Consider the following 21662-nt stretch of genomic DNA (forward strand, 5'->3'; position numbering starts at 1 on the left):
CCCTCTGCCCCTCCCTGATGAAAAGAAAGGAAGGAAGGAAGGAAGGATTGGGGAGGGAGAAGGGATGCAGTGAGCAGAGGCGGGGTCTTGGAGAAGGGTCACAAAGGAGGTCGGCAGGAGTATTTGGGTTTGAGGTAGATCCTAGATGGCACTTAGATCCAAAAAGTGATCTCATACTTTAAAAGGCTGGAGACCACTGCTTTACAGAGTTGTTTTACATCTGTGCCCGGTAACAGTCAGTGAAATTAGCCTGTAATGAAAACCCAATGTTATTTCCCATCACACTGGACAGCAACTCTGTACCTTGTACTCCTGGGCAGCTTCCTGTAAGGGCATCAACATGTGAGTTTGGGATCTGTCATACACAATGCAGATGGGAGTTTGAGCCTCTCCACAGAACAGCTTCAGAGCCTCCTGGTGCTCCCCACACACCCTGTCCCATCTTGTTCTCTTTGCTGCCTCAAAACTCAGCGGCTTGGCTAGTTCCACCATGTTTGCCAGCTGCCGATTGGGCCAGAGGGGTCCCTGCTGCTCAGTGTCTCTGCCTTGAGGGCTGAGGGGGGCCTGGCAAAAATTGTTCCCATGCTCCAGAATGACAGGGGCTTTGAAATCCTCCAGACAGACGGGACGCATCACTTCCTTCCAGAGACTTTCCACGGGGCTCTCTGCTGCCATGGCTGCCTCTGGGCTGGGGGACAGGGGACGTATCACTTCCCTGAGCTCAGCAATGGAGGGGCAGGTCCGGGAGGGGGGGGGGGGTGTAGGTACCAGCACTGAGGATACAAAAAATCAAAATTAAAAACCAAAAAAGGCTCAAAAGGTTTGTTTTCTCTCCGCCTCCGCCAGGGCCTCCTCAGGGCCCCTCAACCACCTGCCCCAGCCAGACCTCGCCCCCGTCTGTGCGCCCCTCCCCACCCTGTGTTCAAATCCCCGCCCGCACAATCTGTAGCCCCCTCACAGCCCCTCTGTGCACCGCGGCACCCAGCTCCCCCCGCGCCAGGCCAGCGTGTGTATAATGAAGCGCCAACAACTCAAAGAAGGGAGGGGGCGACTGCAGAGGGAGGCCGGCCCGAGGCGAGGCCATTGCCCGACCGGAGCCTCCCCGCTCCCTGCCCTCAGCGGGCGCGCCCCGATAACCCGCGCCGGACCCATGAGCAGCACAGGACGGCGGGTCACAGCCCCTCACGCCGGACTGCGGCCTCCCCCGCTCCGGCGCCCCGCGGCTCAGGAAGCGCGGGGAAGTCTGCAGCCCGGAGAGTGACGGGCGGGCGGCGGAGTAGAATGGGGGCTGGGGGGAGGGGGAACCGTCAGAAGGCGCATGCACAGCAAGTCCGGGACTCCGAAGACAGTCCAGTCCCAGGGCTTAGCTCAGATCGGAAGCTGCTTGGCCACGCCCCCTCCGGCGGAGCTTCCCCGGCCAGAGGCTACTTCCGCTTCTCGGAGCCGGAGCCGGCCGCAGGTGGGGCGGGGTATTTGCAGCGCGTGTAATAACACTGGGGGTTGGCGGGCGGGGGGGGTGTCCCGAAGTGGGAGGTTCCGAGCGGGACCGGCGCGCGCTGCTGACGCTGCAGGGTCCGCTCTGGGTCCCACGTGGCTGCGCGGGGGAGGCTGCGGTGGGTGCGCGCGCGCGAGGTGCTGGGACCGGCCCTTTGTTGAGCGGGCAGGGCCGCGAGACGCCCACGTGGGTCAATCCTGGCTTCTGCCCAGCTCCTCTGGTTGGTCCGGGGGGGGGGGGCTCACCTTGAGAGAGATTGTGCCCCTGTCTGCTAGTGCCTCGGCACTGCGCATGCGCAGCGGTTCTCGTGCAGCCCTTGCCAGTCTCTCAGCCCTCGCGCGTTAAAAGCCTTTGCCAAGGGGATCGCGGCTTAGCAGCGGAGGCGGCTTCGCGTGGACTTGGTGGGGGCGGGGCAGATGTGGGAGGCGGGGCTAGGGTGGGGTCTGGGCAGACTCAGGTCTGGTGGGGGGAGGGGCGCCAGGTAAACTCTGCAACACATCTCTTGCGCAAAGGCACATGCCAGTGTAGACGCTCTCTTGCGCAAATACTTCAGCGCAAGAACTCTTACGTTAAAGAGTATTTGCGCAAGATTGTGTCAATGTAGACACAGCCCCTCTGGTCCATCCCTGTCATGTCAATGTAGAGCCTGCACTCCAGGCCCCCCATCAATGCTAAGAGCTGACTCAGGGGCTTCCCCACGGGCTGCGCAGAAGCTGGCAGGGAGCCTGTGGAGCCGCAAACTGGATGTTCAACAGCCTGGGCCAGTGGCGCTGCCTGGCGCCTCCAGGAGCCTGTTGGACCAGGGGCTTCCAGTCCCAAAGTCGACACCTGCCTCCCTCATCCCTCCCCCTCTCGCCCTGCCCCCATCCCCTCATAGCTCCCCTCTCCCACCCCTCATAACTTCTCCCCCTCAGCTAGGGAGACCCTGGCTCACTCCCCCACCATGCAGGCACATGAGTGGACGAGGATCTCACACCCCAGGGATTCATGAGCCCATCTAGCACTGTGACATGGCTCCCCATGACGGTCAGTGTGCAGTATGCATTGCACAACTGCTCACCATAGACATGTAGGCCTGGGTGACCCTGCCCAACTTGGTGGCAGCTCATGCCTAGTCCCCAGACCTCCTGGGCACTGGCACATGTCAGACCAACAGCCAGCTGGCTCCCCAGAGTATGTGTGTGATTAAAACAAGCATTGGACTGGGAGAGATGGGGGTAGAACCTGGACTCTGGGAAATGCTGGGGGGTTGCTGCAGGTGCTGATGCCCTGGAACTGGCTGTGCCTGTGGCGCTGGGTGATGGTTCAGTGTTGCATAGGGGCTGATCGAGGGTTTATTGTGACACCAGGAGCAGCCCAAGGCCAAGAAAGGAGCAGAGACAAGTGTGAGACCCTGGTGTGTGTGTTGGGGGGGAGGCAGGGGCATCTCCTGCTTAGCACAGGGAGCTTGAGACACCAGACAAGCAACCGGGGAGCATTGTGGGCAAAAGACTCTGTTGGCTGCTCCCCTCCTCCTTGTGCCCTTGAAGAGGAGCCAGGCCCCAAACATTCCTCTTAGCAGTGTGAGCTCTGGGGGAAGGAAGGAGAAGCCAGGGCAGAAAGAACTTTCTCTCTCCCAGGCATAGATGCTGGGGGTGAGGCAGGGAGGAGGGAAGAAGGGGGATGGCTGTGGGGGGGGGGGGGTTAGGCACAAACTGAGGGATCTGCAGCTGATGGGCTGGTGCTACAGGACACACAGAGCTGGGTCACCAGAGGCGCCTCTGTTCCCTTGGGCCAGGCAGGAGCGCACCGTGTGTCCGGCTGCTGTGTTTGCCCTGCGAGTAACTCTCATTCCCTTCTCTGGGCCAGTAATGATGGCACCATTCGTGATGGTGCCATAGGACTGGCTGCAGGCGCTGGGTTTGCTTTCAGCCAGGAGGTGCCAGTGACTTGGGGCAAACACTTCTTTGGGACAGGCAGAAACCAGAGTGTTATGGGGCTTGGGGAGGGAGCAGGCTGTCTGTCACTCAGGCTGTTCTCCTGGGGCGGGGTGGGGGGAGGGTTCCCTTGAATTGGTTCCATCTGTGTAGAATAAATGTCATTCTGTGCACCAAGGCAGGTGCAGATGTGCACCACCCATAGAAACACAGGCTCTGCTAATCAGCTGGGCAGCACCTGAATCTCTCCTGAGTGGCTGTCCAAGTGCTCAGCTTACAGGGAACAGTGGTGGGGAGCCCATGAGCACCCCCACCCTATGCAGGTGGAGAATCTGAGTATCCCTACAACTGCCTCTGAAGTTCTTACCCATTTACGTCACAGTAAGAACTGTCTGGAGGATCTATGCACCCTCCATCTGCCCTGGGCAGAGGCTGCTATGGCCAGCCCATCAGCCAAGGGCAGCTTTGGATCCCCTCCTCCCAGGGGGATGGTCCTGCATTGGCCCCAGCTGTGTTGGCACCCCAAGGATTCTCCTCTCTGGGCAGGGTGGGGGAAGAGCCCAGAGGAATGGGGGAGAAAGAGATGAGGCCAGACCTGTCCACCAGAGGGGCCCTTGGCCTCGTGTTTTGGGGCCCCCAAGGGGGATGGGCAAAGGCAGAGGTCACTCATTGTGACAGGCATATCCTGTATCCATGGGAACATTGCACTGCTGCCCTAGGGGCTGGTGACAGGTGTGGGGGAGGGGCAGAGCGGGTCAGCAGCACATGGTGCTGGGAATAGGAAAGTCTCAGCCGCCAGGACCACCCAGCCCTGGAGGAAAAGCAGGAGAGAGGTAGGAGGGGAAACTGACAGACCCCTCCCCCCATCCCAGCCTGTACCCCATGGCCAGTCAGACGGGAGAGGGGCCGCACTGGGGTGGGAATGTCCCAGCGCACTGCCCAGGGGCTGAGGGCCGGGAACAGGAGAAGCAGCAAAGGGGGGGGGCAGGAGTGATACCAGCCCCCAGCAGCGACAGGCCAACAGAGAATCATGGGGGGGGGGGCAGTTCCTACAGCCGGGGGGACTCTACAAGAACCCAGGGGAGCTGGAGCCATCGCCCCGCAGCTCCATGGCCCGCTGGGTGGGGGTGGGGCGGCCTGCGCAGCCAGGGACACGCGTGGGACAGCACGTTGCTGCACGTCCGGCAAATGTCCCCCGCCGCCGCCGCCGCCAGTCTGCGACCCGGCTTCCAGCGGCGGAATCAACCTCTGGCCGGGGGAGCCCCACCCGCCGGGACTGGGGCGTGGCCAGAAAGCTCCCGGTCTGAGCTAAACCCCGGCGCTGGACTCTCAGCAGAGTCACTGTCCTTCTGTGCATGCGCGTTCTTATGGGGCCCCCTCTATTCCTTGCGACCGGGTTTTCGTGCTTTCCCGCCCGTCACTCCCCGCCCCTGCTCAGGCCCTGTCCACCCACTGAGGCCCGCAGCAGGAAGTTGTTGGTGCCATTGCTCGCTGCGCTGTGGAGCAGAGTGAGGTGAGGCTGGGCGGGGTGGGGCGTTCTCTGGCTGCAGGGGGCTTCAGGCCCTGGGGGGTTCTGGCTCGGACCCGTCTTCTCCCCTCCCTTGGGGCTTGTGGAAGTTAGGGGAGGGGCACAGCTGGTTTGGGGGGCGGGGCTGTGATCCACATTCTTGTGCTGCTTGTGGGTCTGGCTTTAGCTATTGGGGTCGCGCACACAGGGGTCATGAGAGGGGAATGCAGAGTGCGGGGGAGGGATTTCAACACAGGATGAGGGGGGGGGCCTGGTGTGAATGGCTCAGAGACAAGATTCTGGCTGGGGCAGGTGGCTGAGGGGCCCAATGGAGGCCCTAGTGGGGGCAGTGAGTGAGCAAAGCTTTGCGGGGGGGAGGGTCGGTTTTTAATTTTGACTTTTTTTATCATCAGTGTTGATGCCCCACAGACACATGCTCCGGACCTGCCCCTACATTGATAAGCTTGGGAAATTGAACTCTCCCTGATCTCCAGCCCAGAGTCAGCCATGGCTGCACAGAGCCCTGTGGAAAGTCTCTGGGAGGAAGCGATGCCTCCTGTCTGTCTGGAGGATTTCACAGCCCCTGTCACTCTGGAGTGTGGGCACAATGTCTACCAGGACTGCCTCAGCCCTCAGTGCAGAGACACTGCGCAGCAGGGAACCCTCCAGTCTAACAGGGAGCTGGCAAACATGGCAGAACTAGCCAAGCGGCTGAGTTTCCAGGCTCCCATGGTGCTGCCCATAAAGGAAGCTACCCAGGAGTACAAGGTACAGAGCTGCTGTCCAGTGTAATGGGAAATAAGGTTGGGTTTTAATTACAGACTAATTTCACCGACTGTTCCCTGGCACAGGTGTGACACGACTTTTTATTTTTCTTGTACCCTGAAGGCTTTACAATCTTCTGGTTGTGTGTCAACTTATATCAAGTCTTTACAGAGACCCGATGTGGGAAACATTTCTCTGAGACTCAGCCTCCTCTGGTGACAGGGAGGTTTTTGTACGAGGGAAGGTGTTAATAATCAGAGGTTTAGATCACAGGAGCTATAGTCCAGTCTATGGGAGTGAGCTGCCTTGGGACTGGAGAAGAGTTTACAAGCAGTTACTGATTGTAACTTGGGGCTTGTGGGAGTTGGGGGAGGGGCACAGCTGGGCTGGGGGGCGGAGCTTTGACCCACATTCTTGGGAGCAGTAAACATTTGTAATTTGCCTTGTAGACCTGCAGTGGCATCTAGGCCCTGCATAACACCCATCAAGTGACAATCCCTGCCCTGAGCAGGTCACAGTCTCGTTAGACAAACAATAGGAAGGGAAAGCGGAGCAGCAAGTTGCTCATGATCACCAAGCCCATCAGTGACAGAGTTTAGCCCGAACACTGGTCTCTCCAGGCTTAGTCCATGGCTACATTAACCACCAGGCTACACTTCCTCTGCCTCTGAGCATCAGTGAAAAGTGATGAAGTGTGACCCTTAGAAGGGAAAGATGCCTTGCTAGAGGCTGTATGCCCAGCAGGGAGAGGAGGTTTCTCACTGCGATGCTGAACTCCTGAGCTGCTCCATGAGGGTTTAAACTCAGATGCTGCAGCCAGTGCTAAAGGAGGTCACTGGGCTGGACAGCAGGGCTCCAGGCAGTGCAGGTCCATGCCAGTCACCACTGGAATTTGACTGGGTTGTAGCAAGAGGTCAATCTGATTAACTGATGAGATAATGCTTATCGGTGCCAGTTACCAGATAACCGTCCCTGGCAGCTAACGTTAGTCTGCAGCTGCTGAGAGTCCCTGTCAGCTGGCAGTCCTTGTGGCCACCTCTGGCAGACCTCACGAGAGATCTCCGACCCCAGGAGAGCCCATGTCTGCTACCAGCCTTGACTGTCAGCAGATTAAAAAGACCTTAACCTATTAAATTGTGGACGGTTACATGATTGGTATTTTTAACCCTTTTTGCCTTCCTAATGCCCACTTGCATCATTCTTTACAAACGTGCCACCACCAATCCATCCCCCACCCTCACCAGCATCCTGCTGCATCTGCTGTCTCTTTTTAAATGGACAAAAGCCAAGTCCAAGACTTGGTGCCTACCAGACAGGAACAGAGCTCCACAAAACTGGGTCTGTGCTGCTTAAGGGCAGACAAATGGGCTCCCAACATTTCATGGGTTTTGTCCTGCTGCTTATTTCTGTTTTCAGGAAAAATTGGAGACCCATTTGAAGAGATTGAGGAAAGAGAGAGAAAATCTGCTGGAATGGAAAGTGACAGCAGAGAGGAAAACCAAGGAGTATCTGGTAAGTGCCTGTGGCTATGGATTGGCAGTAGGAGGGCTGTGTAACGAAGCCAACTCCTGTGTGGTCTTAGAATCAGAGAGGTGGAAGAGACCTCAGGAGATCATCAAGTTCAGCCTTCCGCCCAAGGCAGGACCAATCCCAAGTAAATCAACTAAGCCAGGGCTTTGTCAAGCCGAGACTTAAAAATCTCTAGGGATGGAGATTCCACCACCTCCCTAGGGAACTCATTCCAGTGCTTCAGCACCCTCCTAGTGAAATAGTGTTTCCTAATATCCAACCTAGACCTCCCCCACTATAACTTAAGACCATTGCTCCTGGTTCTGCCATACGTCACTACTGAGAACAGCCTTTCTCCATCCTTTTTGCAACCTCCCTTCAGGAAGTTGAAGGCTGCTATCAAATCCCCCCTCACTCTTCTGCAGACTAAACAAACCCAAATTCTTCAGTCTTTCCTCATAGGTCATGTGCTCCAGCCCCCTCATCATTTTGGTTGCCCTCTCCAATGCGTCCACATTCTTTCTATAGTGGAGGGCCCAGATCTGAACACAATACTCCAGATGTGGCCTCTCCAGAGCCAAATAAATAGGAATAATTACTTGTCTAGATCTGCTGGCAATGCTCCTCCTAATAAAATCTAATATGCCATTAGCTTTCTTGGCTGCACGAGCACACTGTTGACTCATATCTAGCTTCTTAACCACTGTAATCCCCAGGTCCTTTTCTACAGAACTGCTACTTAGCCATTTGGTCCCCAGCCTGTAACAATGCTTGGGATTCTTCCATCCCAAGTGTAGGACTCTATACTTGTTCTTGTTGAACTTCATCAGATTTCTTTTGTCCCAATCTCCTAATCTGTCTAGGTCACTCTGTACCTTATCCCTGCCCTTCAGCATATCTACCTTCTCCCTATCTTAGGGTACGTCTAGACTACAGGCTTTTGTCGACAGAAGTTTTGTCAACAGATACTGTCGACAAAACTTCTGTCGAAAAAGAGCATCTACACTACATTCAGTTCTGTCGAGAAAGCAAGCTGCTTTGTCGACATGGTAGTGTAGACGCAAAGGACAGTTTACATGCAATAACACCTTCTGTCTACAGAAACTCTGTCGACAGAAGGCGTTATGCCTCGTAAAATGAGGTTTACCAGCGTCGACAAAACTGCTGAGTTCTGTCGACGTTATGTCGACAGAACTCAGCGGTAGTGTAGACGCAGGTATAGTTTTGTCGACAAAAGTCCACTTTTGTCGACAAAACCCTGTAGTCTAGACACACCCTTAGTGTCATCTGCAGACTTGCTGAGGGTGCAATCCATCCCCCCATTCAGGTCATTAATAAAGATGTTGAACAAAACCGGCCCTAGAACAAGTCCTTGGAGTACTCTGCTAGAAACTGACCGCCAACCTGACATCGAGCCGTTGATGACTACCCGTTTGGCCTGATAGTTTAGCCAGATTTCTATCTGCCTTGCAGTCCATTTATTCTGTCCATACTCCCTTAACTTGTTGGCAAGAATATTGTGGAAGACTATATCAAAAGCGTTGTTAAAGTCAAGGCATATCATGTCCACTAACTTTTCCTTTGTGAGTTTCGGCTTGTTTTTGTTTCTTATGGATCATGAATTACTAGGTTAGATCAATGCATAGACAGGCCCTGAGCTTCCATGTCAGAGAATGAGTTAATGTGCAGTTCTTGTGACGTTCCCAGAAATCCTCTCCAAGGGAATTGAATGTCCCTGTTAAGGACTATCTGCTGAGTCTACTCACTTAGTTTCTTTTTCCTCCCTGGGTTTCTCTGTCAGGTTACTGCTGAGTCCTGCCTCCTCCTACTCTGAGTCTGAATTGCTAGTGCCCATGAATAACAGAAGATGCTGCCCATGGCAGACATGGGAACATCCCTTTCAGAGGGATTCGGGCCAAAGGAAATGCTGAGAGAGACTCCTTTGCCTAATACCCACAGAATATAATCAAATGTCATAAATTTTAGGGTTTTCCAAGAAGTTGTCCTTGCTGCGCACTTATCTCCCCATGAAAGGGCCCCGGGCTCCATCCATGCCCCTGACCAGCCCTTTCCCTGTTTTCATACAGAAACAGACACAAGCCGAGAGGCCGAAGATTGTGGCCAAGTTTCAGCAGCTGCGGCAGTTCTTGGAGGAACAAGAGCGACTCCTGCTGGCCCAGCTGGAGAAGTTGTACGAGGAGATTAGGAGGCTCCAGACTGACGCTAACAGGAAACTCTCCGCACAGATTTCCCGTCTCAGCGAGCAGATCGTTGAGCTGGAGGGGACGTGTCAGAAGCCAGTGAGTGATTTCCTGCAGGTGAGACCGAGGGAGAAACATCTCAGCTCCCCACATAGGGAAGAGATGCTCCTGAATAACAAGCACTCGGGTCCAGCCATCAGATCTGGGCTTAACTCGGCGTGTGCATTGCTGCCATGCGAGTCACTGTTGTGCTTTGCAGAGAGACGGCAAAGCCCCATTAGCTCACAGAATCTATGGCCCTGGGGCCAGGTCAGGGCGTCTCTTCCCCATATTTGTAAAATGCCTTCCCTGTGTGTGTCCAGAGTATGCCCAGTGCAGCTGAGATTCTTTTCTGTCTCTTTTCTCTAGGATGTCAGAAACACCTTGAACAGGTAGGTGGCTCGCACTCCTGTCATACTGCACAGCGCAGAGAAAGAGCTTGAGGCTGATGTTAGCACCACATCTCCCCAGGGCTCTACAGCCAGATGTTGGATAGAAATGTCTCTGACTCACTTAATTCTGAGGGTCTCATCCTTGCACAGCAGACTCTGGAATTCTCCATTCAGGGGCACAGTCTGACTTCAGATATTTCCTAGAGCTGTCACCTACCTGGGGACTGGCTGCCTCAGGACTGTGGGACTGGAATATGGTTCTGTCACTACTGGGCACGTTCAGCCCAGGGCAGCAGGGACCCAGAGTCTGTCCTACCTGAGAGCTGTTTGGAGGCGTGTGTGGAAGGAGCTTGGGAGGAAGGAGCTGGTGTCTCGGTCTATTTCCTAGTGGGCAGATTCCTGCAGCCCTTCACCTGGGAACCTCCTGTCCCTTATCGCCCGGAGGCCTAAGAGTGAATTGGCCATTGAGACTCTGTTCCACTTTTCTCCCCAGCTGGTCTCTCTGGGCCATAGGTGAAGAACAGCAGTGGGACCTTTCAGGGGGAGGTTGCACAGCCATGGACTGTGTTGCCCCTGCTCTCAGGCTAGGGGAATTCAAGGAATTCTAACTCCAGGCCTGTTAGAGCTGAGACTCACTAGCCAAATCTAGTCCTGTTTTTTGTTTCAGCTACACCAGACTAACATGGCTACATTTCTATCACTAGCCATATCTTATCATCTGTAAATGAAATAGAATCACATGGAATTGTTTCTGTCCAGGTGTGAGATGGGGCAGTTCCAGCTGCCAGAGGAGATTTCCCCTCAACTGGAAGAACAAGTCAATGCTTTCTCCCAGAAAACAATTGTGCTGTCGGAATCTCTGAGGGAATTCAAAGGTACCTGGAAGGGATGGAGTAGGGGAAAGTTGTTTAAGTATTAGAAACTATCGAATCTGGCCTCTGAAGCCAACCTTCCCCTCCCTCAATTCCCACATGGAGAATGACGGCCCCATCATGCTGCTGTCCTTAGAGGCACTGAGCAAACAGAGTCAACTGCTTGCAAATAGAGCCAGGTGTTTGCAAACTCTGAGCCTCCCGTTGGTGTCGAGATAGGTAAAGTTAATGTCATAGCAACGACTTCCCCCAGAACAGCTCTAGGTTATGACAAGAGGTGGTAGTGACAGAGAAACCAAGTGGGAGGGGATGAGGAGGGAAAAGTAAATCTCACTTTCAGTTTGTCTCCTGGGGCGGGGATGTGGCTGCAGAGATGTTGGCTCCATTGTTGGGAGGTGCCCAAGCGAGAGAGGACATGGAAAGTTTCAGACATTTTCATACTAAACACTTGAGTGTATCTCTGTCTGGTCTCTGATACAAGTGAAATGCAGAGTTCATAGTGGGGACATTGTTATAAAGAGGAGAGCCTGGAATCTCACCTCTCTTATCCCTTCCCCCACCAGACACTCTGCCCTCGGCACTGGAGAGAGCAAGAGGAAAATCCTTGGGAGCTTTCAGACAAGGTGAGTTTTTCGGGTGTGAGAAAATTCCTGTGAAAACATCTTCATGGGATTGTCATTGAAGTTACGAATGAAACCCAGCAATCACGGCACACACAACCCTAAATCTAATCCAGTGATCAGTGAGGAGTCCCAGGGGCACTGCATGGGGACCTGTGAACACTTTGAGAAACGCTGGTCTATGGGTTTGTGATACTAAAGGGATGAAGTTAAAGCACACAACAGACAGCACCTTCAGGCTCAGATTTCATCGCTCAGTCGGTTTCAATATGGGGTTGGTTTCAAACAATAAATAGGTTGAAAGGCTGAGAGCTGACTGGCTTCCATGGTATCAGTTTGTTCATGGTGAGAAACTGCTGAATAAGCAAGGGCTCTTCGGTCTAGTGCAGGCTTGAGCAAAATACAGCCTATGGGCTGGATCCAGGTCACCAGGCCATCTGATCCGGCCCACTGATGCTAGGTGAGCAATGGGCTACTTCCATACTTGCCACTTCCCACCTGCAAGCCACTCAGAAAGTGAAGGTGAGACTGGAGGTGAAGGGGGAAGACTTGAGGCACTACTTCCACCCCCAGAACAATCTCATTGGCTGGTTTCTGGCCAGCAAAGAAGCAATGTGCCCCCTCCCCTCCGGCTTATAGTTATTCACACACCCACATGGCCCTGCAGCCTGTGCGAGGGTTGGGCAGGCTCCTTGCCTGCCTCAGAGAGGTCCTTGGCTGCTGGCCGGGAGTCACTCAGGTAAATCTCCTGGCCAGAGTTTGCCTCTGGCACCCCAACTTCTCTGCCCCCCCACTCCACATACCCAAACTCTTTTTCTTCCTGCATCCAAGTATGCAAGAAGCTCTTCATGGTCAGAAACCCTCAGCCCCTTATTTGTCCAATCAGCCACTTCTCTAAATTAACTTTACTTTAAATATCTCAAGAGTAGTTGGCTAATCCAGTACCCCAGATCACACCTGCCTCCTTTACCCAAGATCCTTCCCAGACCCCTCTTTCCCTCCTGCATCCCAAGCCCTCACCCAAAGCTCCCTTCTTCTCCCAATATCCATCCCATACGCTGTTATTTCCTGCTTAATGTCTTGGAAGAGTGCAGCTCTCAACCACTTTCCAAAATCTAGGATTCCCCCCCTCCCTCCCATCAAAATGAATTGCCCATCCCTGGTCTAGTGGATACAGCTCAGTGAGAGCCAATAACTGAAAGCTGCAGCAGGAGAATTTCAGGCTAGAGAGGAGGCACAAATATTTGATGGGTAAGTGGATTAGCTGCTGAAACAAATGAGCAAAGAACTGATGGGTTCTCCATCTCTTGATGTCTTCAAATCAGCACTGGGTGACTTTCTAGAAAACATGCTGTGGCGAAACAGAGCTTTGTGCCTGGGTAGCTGGGCTAAGTGTAATGGCTTATGCCACAGAGGGGACAGACTGCATGACTAAGGATATCTTCTGATGCCATGAATCCATGAATTTTACAATCTTAATCCTGCAAACACTCAGCATACATGTTTAATAATATGTATCTGAATACTCATATTAACTTCACTTCCTCTCTGTTGTGGAGAGGGTTTATAAAGTCTGTGTCAGATAAGAGAACCAAAGTTGGGGCTGCAAATCAATGTAGGAAGACTAAGGATTATGAATACAGCAGCCCAAAGTAAATTATACCTGTGTCCGTGTTCAGGCAGATGAATATGTGGCTTGTTAGCAGAAACACTGGGTGCTGAGAACTGAATCCCATTGTTGCAGGCTAAGTAATGTAACTCAAGCCAGATATTGAGAGAACTAAATACGGCTTTCGGACCTAACTTGTGTGTGGTGTTTATGGAATATATCTAGACTCAACGTTTGCCCAAAACTGCAGAGTCCAGCATGTTTTTCACCAGGGACAGAGTCTGGGCAGAATTGGGGTGTGGAAAGTATTAAAGCCCTTTTTGAAATGTCTCCAATTCCCCTGACAGGCTGCAGAGCACCCATGTCTGACTGTAGCTCAGCCCCAGGCCTGCAGAGCCAGGGACAGGAAATGGCCATGATGGAGCCCGTGAGCTTTGAGGAGGTGGCTGTGTATTTCTCTGAGGAGGAATGGGCTCTGCTGGATCCGGGCCAGAGAGAACTCTACAGGGATGTGATGCAGGAGAATTATGGGGCTGTGAGATGGCTGGGTGAGGATTCCTATCCCCTTGTGTTACAGAAGCTGGGTGGGCTCTGGAGCAGCTGGGTTGGGTTTGGTTCAGGGTCCCTCATTGCCCGAACCCCCAATATCAACAGTATCTGCCCAAGTAATCCTGGATCCCGTGTGAGAGGAGGTTTAGTGACACAATAGCAGTACTGCTCTTCCCACAGCCAAGGTCTCACTTTGGAACCCCCAATCTTGCCCATGTTGTGCCTTGGCCAAAGGTGTCAGTGGAAGGGCCCAGGCAGGAATGGCAGGTACCAGAGTTGTGGGGCTGGGTGCAGCTGCCCTTAGCGTCTGCAGGATCCCCTTGTGCTATTCTGCTGAGCCGCTGGAAGAAAGGCGCCAACTCAGAGTCCTTCCCTGCCTCTGGTAGATTCTGTGCAAGCCAGAGGGGCACCAAATGGCAGGCCCAACTGGCCACAAGAGCAGGGCTGCTGCTGCTGGCAGAGTAGAACCAAGGCTGTAGAAGGGGAGCTGAGCTGGAGGAGCAGCAGAGAAGCAGCCCAGCTTGTCTCCACCTTGGCTGGCCGCAGGAACAGCCTGGCAATGCCCTGGCTGTCTGCAGGACTGACAGCTGTTCTGGGCCGCTGACAGGGCGCACCCATGCACTGTCAGTCAGGATCAGGTATATGGAGCATAGGCAGGGCCAGAAGTGGCCAGCCAAGGATTTATTTTCCTGGTGAGATAACTTCCCCTGCTGCCTCCTGGCTCAAGAAGAGCATCTGAGCCCAAGAACAGGGCAAGTCCTCCCCCAGCCAAGAGTTCTGTGGGCAGAGCCCTCTAGAGCTCTGCTGCATCCTTTCCCTCCCAGCCCTAGTGACCTGGCAGCTCAAATCTGAGTCCTGGCTAGGGGTGTCTGTCAGTCCTGAAAGTCCTAGAGCTCTCCACTTGTGAGCAGTGTGTTCATGTCCTGCCCAAGTGTGGAACAGGCCCTAAGGGAGACTGAGTTGTATCCTGGAGAGTGGAGCAGAGCGCTCAGTTCCCCATGGGAGTCAGCTGGGCTATTCCCAACATGGTAGTGAGAGAATGGAATTAGTGTTTTCTGGGATGTTGTACCAGCCAGAGACCAGTCTGTGGAAGGTGGGGAAGGAGCCTTTCTGGGTAGGAGACTCAGATCCTGGCTTTGGAAGCAGTAATGGCACAGACCTTAATGAACAAGATCAGCACTTGGTCAATTGCTCCCCAAATAGGATTTCCAGGCTCCAAAGCTCATGTGCTCTCCTGGGTAGAGAGAAGGAATGAGCTGCAGATCCCGGATCTCCAAGGCTGTGAGGAAGGGGAGATCATCAGTGACACCCACACAGGTGAGAAATCAGCTAAACTGACTCAAACCAATTTCTGTGTTCTCATAGCAGATGTTGGTTATGTGTTTTCATCAAGTGTGACTGGCCCTTCAACCTGTCTTCAACTCCAGTCTGAGCGTGCTGGGTGGGGAAAGAGTTATGGGGGAGCAGGGTGAACTCAGCTCATGATTAAGTCTTTCCAGCCATTCTTTGGGTGTGTCCCCCATTTTCTGTTCTCCATTCAGAATTTGTCTTTCAGTTCAGCACAGGGAATGACTCCTCTGTGGTTTCTCTCTCTATCCCAGCAGGTGATGAGATGCTGAATGAGATCAGTGAGAGGAGTCTTCAGGAGGAAGGACCTGAGCGAATGGCTCCTTGTGGGGTGTTAGTACGAAGATGTGAAGGGCATGTTTCTCAGAGTCCTGAGAAAGGGGAGACCTGTATGAGTCAGCATAGCCTACAAAGGCAGCAGGGAAACTATCCAGGAGCAGGACAGGGTAAATCCAGTCACAGGAGCAGAAGGTTGAAAACAAACACAAAAATGGTTCACAAGAAAATCCCCCATCAACATTCACCTTGTGCTTGCAGTGACTGTGCAACTCTTATCAAACATGGCAGAGCCCAAACAGGAGAGAGACCCTTCAGCTGCTCTGACTGTGGGAAAAGCTTCAGTCGGAGGTCACACCTTGTTAGTCATAGGAGAGCCCACACAGGAGAGAGACCCTTCAGCTGCTCTGCCTGTGGGAAAAGCTTCAGTCGGAGGTCACACCTTGTTACCCATATGAGAGCCCACACAGGAGAGAAACCTTTCAGCTGCTCTGACTGTGGGAAAAGCTTCAGTGACCGGTCAAACCTTGTTAGCCATAGGAGAGCCCATACAGGAGAGAAACCCTTCAACTGTTCTGACTGTGGGAAAAGCTTCAGTCGGAGGTCACACTTTATTATCCATGGGAGAAGCCACACAGGGGATAAACCCTTCAGCTGCTCTGACTGTGGGAAAAGCTTCAATGACAGGTCACAGCTTGTTAGCCATAGGAGAGCCCACACAGGAGAGAAACCCTTCAACTGCTCTGACTGTGGGAAAAGTTTCAGTCAGAGTTCACAGCTTATTAGCCATAGGAGAGCGCACACAGGGGAGAAACCCTTCAACTGCTCTGACTGTGGGAAAAGCTTCAGTCGGAGGTCACACCTTGTTAGCCATTTGAGAGCCCACACAGGAGAGAAACCCTTCAGCTGCTCTGACTGTGGGAAAAGCTTCAGTCAGAGCTCACACCTTGTTAGCCATAGGAGAGCCCACACAGGAGAGAAACCCTTCAGCTGCTCTGACTGTGGGAAAAGCTTCAGTGACAGGTCACACCTTGTTAGCCATAGGCGAGCCCACACAGGAGAGAAACCCTTCAGCTGCTCTGACTGTGGGAAAAGCTTCAGTGTGAGTTCAAGCCTTGTTTCACATAGGAGAACCCACACAGGAGAGAAACCCTTCAGCTGCTCTGACTGTGGGAAAAGCTTCAGTCAGAGCTCACACCTTGTTAGACATAGGAAAACCCACATGCGAGAAACCATTCAGCTGTTCTGACTGTAGGAAATGCTACAGTCAGAGGTCACACCTTGTTATCCATAAGAGAACTCTTACAGGAGATAAATCCTTCAACTGCTCTGACTTTGGGAAATGCTATAGAAAGAGTTCAAGTCTTGTGGCTTATAGTTGAACCCACACAGGTGAGAAACCCTATAGTAGTGGTGAACAAATTGTTTTCTGTTGGCACAATCCAGCCTACCTAAGGCTTTGATCCTGTCCACAAGGCAGTGCCAGGTCCCACCTCCAAATGAGCATGTGCTGAGGGAGAAGGAGCTTAGCCCCACCCCCTCTTCATGCTGTGTAGCCACTAGAGAGGAGGCAGCGCTAGGCTGAGTCTTTGCCACGCAACCTGAGGCTAGCAGTAGAGGCACTGCTGTCACTGCACTGCTGGCCGCCAGGGCCACATGGCCATGTCAGGGGTGCTTCTGGGGCTGGTCCTGGTCTTGGGCTGCATGGCTGCAGCAGCAGTACCTCCAGCCCTGGACTGAATGGGTGCAGCAATGGTGCCTACAGTGTCCGGGGCTGGTCCTGGTCTCTGTGGTTGCTGCAGGAGAAGAGCCTTCCTCTGGAGTGACCAGGACAGTGTGGCTAGATATGTTGCTGTAAGGGGGCTCAAAGCCAGGTAATATTTGCTGTCATCCCGTAGACACCCCCTCCCAATCTCCTCAATTCCCTTTCCCCCAGCAGCCAGCACCCCCAGCTTTCTTTGACAGGGTACAAAAAAAAGGAGGCTCTCTCCTGGCCACATACTGTACCTTACTCCTGGCCAGACACCTGCCTCTTTCTGTATCCAAGATCCTTCCTCAAGATTCCAACCCTTTCTTGAGGCCCCTGTCACATTATTGGATTTTAAGGTGAGCATACAATTCACTGCTGTGATCACGGGGAACTGTTTGCCCCACATTTGGTACAAAGTAGGCCATGTGAGGTGTCAAACAAAAGTTGATATTTTGCTTATTCTATGTATGGTATTCATGTACTTGTTTGGAGTTTGTATGGGGAGTTATGAATATGGGCTCTGCTGGTGCTAGTATGGACTGCCTGTCATGAGGAAGGAATGTCCAATGAGTGACTATGCTATTCAGTATGGCTCCAAGGACAATGGCTCTCCAGGTGGCCAATACACACCTGAGGAATGCGTGTGAAAAGTTGCAAAGCAGCCATGCCCCAGTGGCTGCTGGCATATGAAACAGAAAGGTCACTTGACCATGTGATTATCTCCAGCTTGGGAGACACCAGAAATGAATATCAAATGCCATGAGGGGGGGCTCCATCTTGTCTTCAGTCTTGCTTCTTATCCCAGATGCAGTCTTGCTAAGGACAGAGACAGGGGAAGGATTGCTGACTCATCCTGACATATGATGTACGCCAAAGACTTTTATGCTAGCAGTCTGTAACATCTCCACTAAGATCATCAAGAACTTGCTGATTGATGTATATGATGTATATAATGTATATAATATCAACCTTACTCTCAACCTTTTCTTTCTTTTATTAATAAACCTTTAGATTCTAAAGGATTGGTCCACTGTGATCTTGTGGGTAAGATCTAAAGTGTAAATTGACCAGGGATTCATGGCTGGTTCTTTGGAACTGGGTGGATCTGTTCTGGTTTGGAGAGATTGGCTTCTATAACCCCTCACCTGAGTGTAAGCCCAGGGCTGATTGTGGCACAGGAAGAGCTGGGGTATCTGAGGGGTTTTGCTTATGAGGCTTCCTGTGGGCTGGACTGGCAGATGAAGTGCTCAGTATGACTGGTTTGTGGCCTATTTCGGAAAGGTCTCTAGTCAAGGGCTGTCAGCAGTCCTGGTTTTGAGCAATTTGCCCTGAGTGGATTCCCTCAGCGGTGCCCAGGCCCAGCCCCAGCCCTGCCCAGCCTATCATCACCCTGCCCTCTCCAAACCTTCTGTAGGCTATTGTTGCTAATGGAAACTCACTGTTAATTACATAATTAGTTGAGCCATTTTGCTAGGGCTGCATCTGGAGAGTTTCATGTAAATTATTCAAGAGATTAAACCTTTTAAATTTCTCATGTTACTTGATCAAACTTTATTGTAAGTTAAGTAAAATATTTGTCCAATACATACGAAAAAAATCAATGTTTTTATTTATTGCAGGGGTGGAGAACCTTTTTTGCATTGGGGGCCACTAACCCACAGAAAAATCAGTTGGAGAACACATAAGTGAGAAGCAAAAAGCTCCTCCCCAAAGCCCCAGCCCTCAAAGATGTGGCCCCCAACTGAGGCACCTCACTCTTCTGGCATTCACAGGGTGAGGGGAAGAGACAGGGAGTGCTGAGGTTCAGGGCTTCTCATAGTCCAGATTTACTTTCCTGGGGTTCCAGAGTTACTGGATTTTGTGGATCTCCTTAGGCTCTAGGGTGGAAACAAAAATATGCCAACCTGAATCTGCACTAGGCTAGTGCTGTGTGTGCCATGTAGCTTCCTGCAGTGCTGTGGGCAACATCCAGGTCCTGCAATCACTCTCTAACATACCTGAGGAAGGTCTCCAAGAAGCCCTGGGGGTTGGGTTCCTGCAGAGCTTGGAAGGCAGCCTGCAGGAAGTGCTGCATCCGTAGTAAATGCCTTGATAAGTTTAATCACTGTATTGTTTTGACAGATGCCACACTCCTCCCTTAGGCCTTGCTCCTAACCCCACTCCCTTCTACCACCAGTGTTACCAAAAGACAGACAACATAGAGGGCCATGAGTCTTACATGTGTAACATCCTGTCTCCAGAATAGGGGGAGGACTATGCATTTTACAATTTTGAATATATGCAAGAAACGGGTACATGTGGCAAACTGTGTTTATGCCTTCCACTTTGTGACAAAGTCCCTTGTTAGCTCCCCCTGGGTTCTGTGCTTTTTGACAGTTTCTTGTGTGCCTCAGAGACTCAAGCTACAGAAGTTGTCCATTTGATCTTATTTTAAAAAATGCTTTAGTGTCTACACAGCACTAAATATCAAAATAACCTGCTATTCTGAAATGTCCCTTACACCTCATGGAATGAGGTTCACAGGGACATTGGAATAGTGAGCCCATTGCATTTCAAAATTGGGGGGCACTGTTAACCCACAGGATAGTTATTATGAGGGTCTCCGTACCCCAAAATAGCACTACAGTGTTGTGGTCTCCTTACAGGCCTATAACAGGGGGCAGGTTTGATGCTGAATTTTCAGCCTTCTGCTCTCTGTTGCTGTCAGCAGCCATGGGCATCTCTAGTGCCCCCACCCCTCACAGATTGCCAGACAAGAGACAGAGCTGCCAGGGGGACAGGTGTTTTCAGACTTACAGCAGGGGGCACAAATTTCTCTTTAGGGAGCCTGCAGGAAAGGAAGCCAAAGAAGATGGATTTTGAGGGGTTTGTAGCAACCAGTCTAGCCTCAGCAGGTCCCCCTGAGATTTGACCTCAGATTGCAGGATTCAGAGTCCTGAGTACTGCCCCTTATACCACAGGACCTACACAAGACACCTGTGACTCAGCTGGGCCAGACTGGAGCCCAGGACCGTGCCTCCTGGGACCAGCTTTGCTTGTTTTCCTTCCACCCAGGACCCCCTTCTTCTCCTCCTGGGCTTCAAGGAGCCTCCCTGGGATGCCCAGAGACAAACACAGGACTCTGCCTCCCCACAGCCAGCCCCACCCCACAGGACTTGGCAGAACAAAGGGGAGGGGGCTCTGCCCACCCTACTGAGTCACACTGAAATGCTGAGCTTTTGTCCTGCCCCCCTCAGCTTGGCTTCCCTCCTCCTCCCCATTTTTGCCTTGCTTCCTCCTTAGGCAAATCATACAAGGGAGGCAGCAAGAGGAGCCAGCCCCATGCACCAACCTTCCAGGGCAGGGGAGGCAAAGCTACAAGCCTCTAGCAGGTTCCTGGCCTAACCATCTTACTTACCTAGGCTGGCACCAAAGTGCATTCTCACCTGATCTAACCCCCCCCGATCACATGAGAGTTGGGCTTATCCCAGGGAAAGGGCCAGGTAGCAGAATCTGCACTTACCTGGGCACCAGGGGGAGCTGCAGTAAGAGCAGAGCCTGTGTTTCTGCCTGGCTTTGAATCAGGGATCTTTTGCATGTTAGGCAAAAGTGATAACCACTACACCAGAGAAGCACATCTTGCTGGTGGAACTTGGCTGACTATTCTGTTAATAGCTCTTTCCAATACCCTGCTCTGCAGGGGAGGGGAATGCACCTTGTGAACACTCCACCTCTTGTTCTCATGGAAGCGACTAACCCAAGCCGCCAGCTCCTCCTTTCCTCACTAGCCCCTTGAGATTTATAGCTCAAAGCTGGAGCTGCTGTGGAAGGAGGTGAAACTACAGAAGCTGACGAGACAATCAGCTGGCAGAGGGTTATTTTTTCCCCTCGCTGGGGCTCATGTGGCTAGAACTGAGGAGAAGAAAATCCTCTTCCCTTCTCCTCAGAAGATGGAAATTTCAGTTGGTTCTCTCTTTGGTTCTACTGAAGTTGGACCCCAGGGCTAGACTGTTTCTTTCTAAAACCCTAGTGAAAGCTGAGAGTGAATTGCTTTTAGACTGAGAATGTGAGTTAAGGAAGGGCATCACCCAGCATGGGGCTTGAACCCATGACCCTGAGATTAAAAGCCTCATGCTCTACCAACTGAGCTAGCCAAAAAGTGTACAAGCAGCCTTCTCACAGCCAATCACACCATAGCAGGAGCCAAATGTTCTCAACTGCCTGACTCAAGGCTCTTTCTTGCTCATAATGTGGGGCTCTGGTCTGTGGGGATGTTTGAGCTCAAACCCCACTCCTGACTCATGAACTTTCCCCACAAGGAACAGCCCTATTTTCATCTCTTCAGTGAGAGAAGGGCCCCAGAGTCTCCCAGCAAGGCTCTGGCTTGTTCTCTGCAAAATGTCCAGCCTGTTTCATTTTCTGCAGGAATGACTGGGATCCATGCGCCCTGTTCCCCAGTGACAAGTGTGTGTCCTCTCTCCCCTTTCCACAGACACAGTAGGCCAGGGGGATATGATCCTCCAGTGGCTCCTTCCTACTTGACCTCCCACAAAGCTGGAGTGAAAAGCTGCTGGCAGGAGTACTGACTGAAGGAAGGTTGCAGGTGGAGCACAATAAGCTTAACTGGAGAAGTGCTGCCTTTACAGGCCAGAGGTAGCAGGATTCAATCCCATCTTCTCCTGCCTGCGCCTTGGTGCTGAGGGACTAGCCCCTTTCCTGCTGCCCCAACTCTTATTCCCACAATGCACTTTGTGCGGGGGCCATTAGTCTTTGTGCCAAGGTACATGGCTGGGAGCCAGGACTCAGGGCCCTTCCCCAAATACACAAATCCCTCCC

At 52.5% G+C, this 21662-nt stretch overlaps 2 protein-coding genes and 1 non-coding gene across 13 annotated transcripts in view; 1 reads left to right on the forward strand and 2 right to left on the reverse strand.

Moving 5' to 3' along the window:
• The window catches only part of LOC102448988 (uncharacterized), a 14930-nt gene extending 13599 nt beyond the window's left edge, over positions 1–1331 (reverse strand). For 3 of the 5 annotated variants that reach the window (XR_012898205.1, XR_012898206.1, XR_012898207.1), the window contains exons 1-2: positions 1149–1331; positions 304–773 (exon numbers count right to left, since the gene is read on the reverse strand). The gene's annotated coding sequence lies outside the window, so the exon portion shown is untranslated. Of the gene's footprint in view, positions 1–303 lie in introns of all 5 variants that reach the window. The other 2 variants (XM_075912444.1, XM_075912445.1) reach the window with 1 other exon arrangement.
• On the forward strand, positions 1321–18971 carry LOC142821438 (uncharacterized). 7 transcript variants are annotated; one of them, XM_075912352.1, is made up of 10 exons: positions 1321–1459; positions 5332–5686; positions 7100–7195; positions 9280–9510; positions 9802–9824; positions 10584–10699; positions 11260–11319; positions 13273–13473; positions 14678–14791; positions 15079–18970. In XM_075912352.1, the coding sequence occupies exons 2-10, from the start codon at positions 5426–5428 to the stop codon at positions 16344–16346; spliced, it is 2370 nt and encodes a 789-aa protein (XP_075768467.1). In that variant the 5' UTR covers positions 1321–1459; positions 5332–5425; the 3' UTR covers positions 16347–18970. The 7 variants fall into 7 exon arrangements, with proteins under 7 accessions (XP_075768467.1, XP_075768462.1, XP_075768468.1 ...); XM_075912347.1 differs by having other exon boundaries at positions 15076–18969; XM_075912351.1 differs by having other exon boundaries at positions 1324–1459; positions 5348–5686; positions 15076–18969.
• Positions 18972–20911: 1940 nt separating this feature from the next.
• TRNAK-UUU (transfer RNA lysine (anticodon UUU)) lies at positions 20912–20987 on the reverse strand. The gene has a single exon. It is a non-coding gene; the product is annotated as a tRNA-Lys (tRNA).
• Between the last annotated feature and the right edge of the window lie 675 nt (positions 20988–21662).

Source organism: Pelodiscus sinensis, chromosome 31, assembly GCF_049634645.1.
Source record: "Pelodiscus sinensis isolate JC-2024 chromosome 31, ASM4963464v1, whole genome shotgun sequence".
In the NCBI taxonomy this organism is placed as follows: domain Eukaryota; kingdom Metazoa; phylum Chordata; order Testudines; family Trionychidae; genus Pelodiscus; species Pelodiscus sinensis.

Excerpts from the sequence above, each read along its gene's own strand:
- LOC142821438 (XM_075912347.1), top strand. The coding sequence starts at position 5,426 with ATGGCTGCACAGAGCCCTGTGGAAAGTCTCTGGGAGGAAGCGATGCCT. Across the intron at positions 10,700-11,259 it reads ATCTCTGAGGGAATTCAAAG|ACACTCTGCCCTCGGCACTG; the intron begins GTACCTGGAAGG and ends TTCCCCCACCAG. Across the intron at positions 11,320-13,272 it reads CTTGGGAGCTTTCAGACAAG|GCTGCAGAGCACCCATGTCT; the intron begins GTGAGTTTTTCG and ends TTCCCCTGACAG.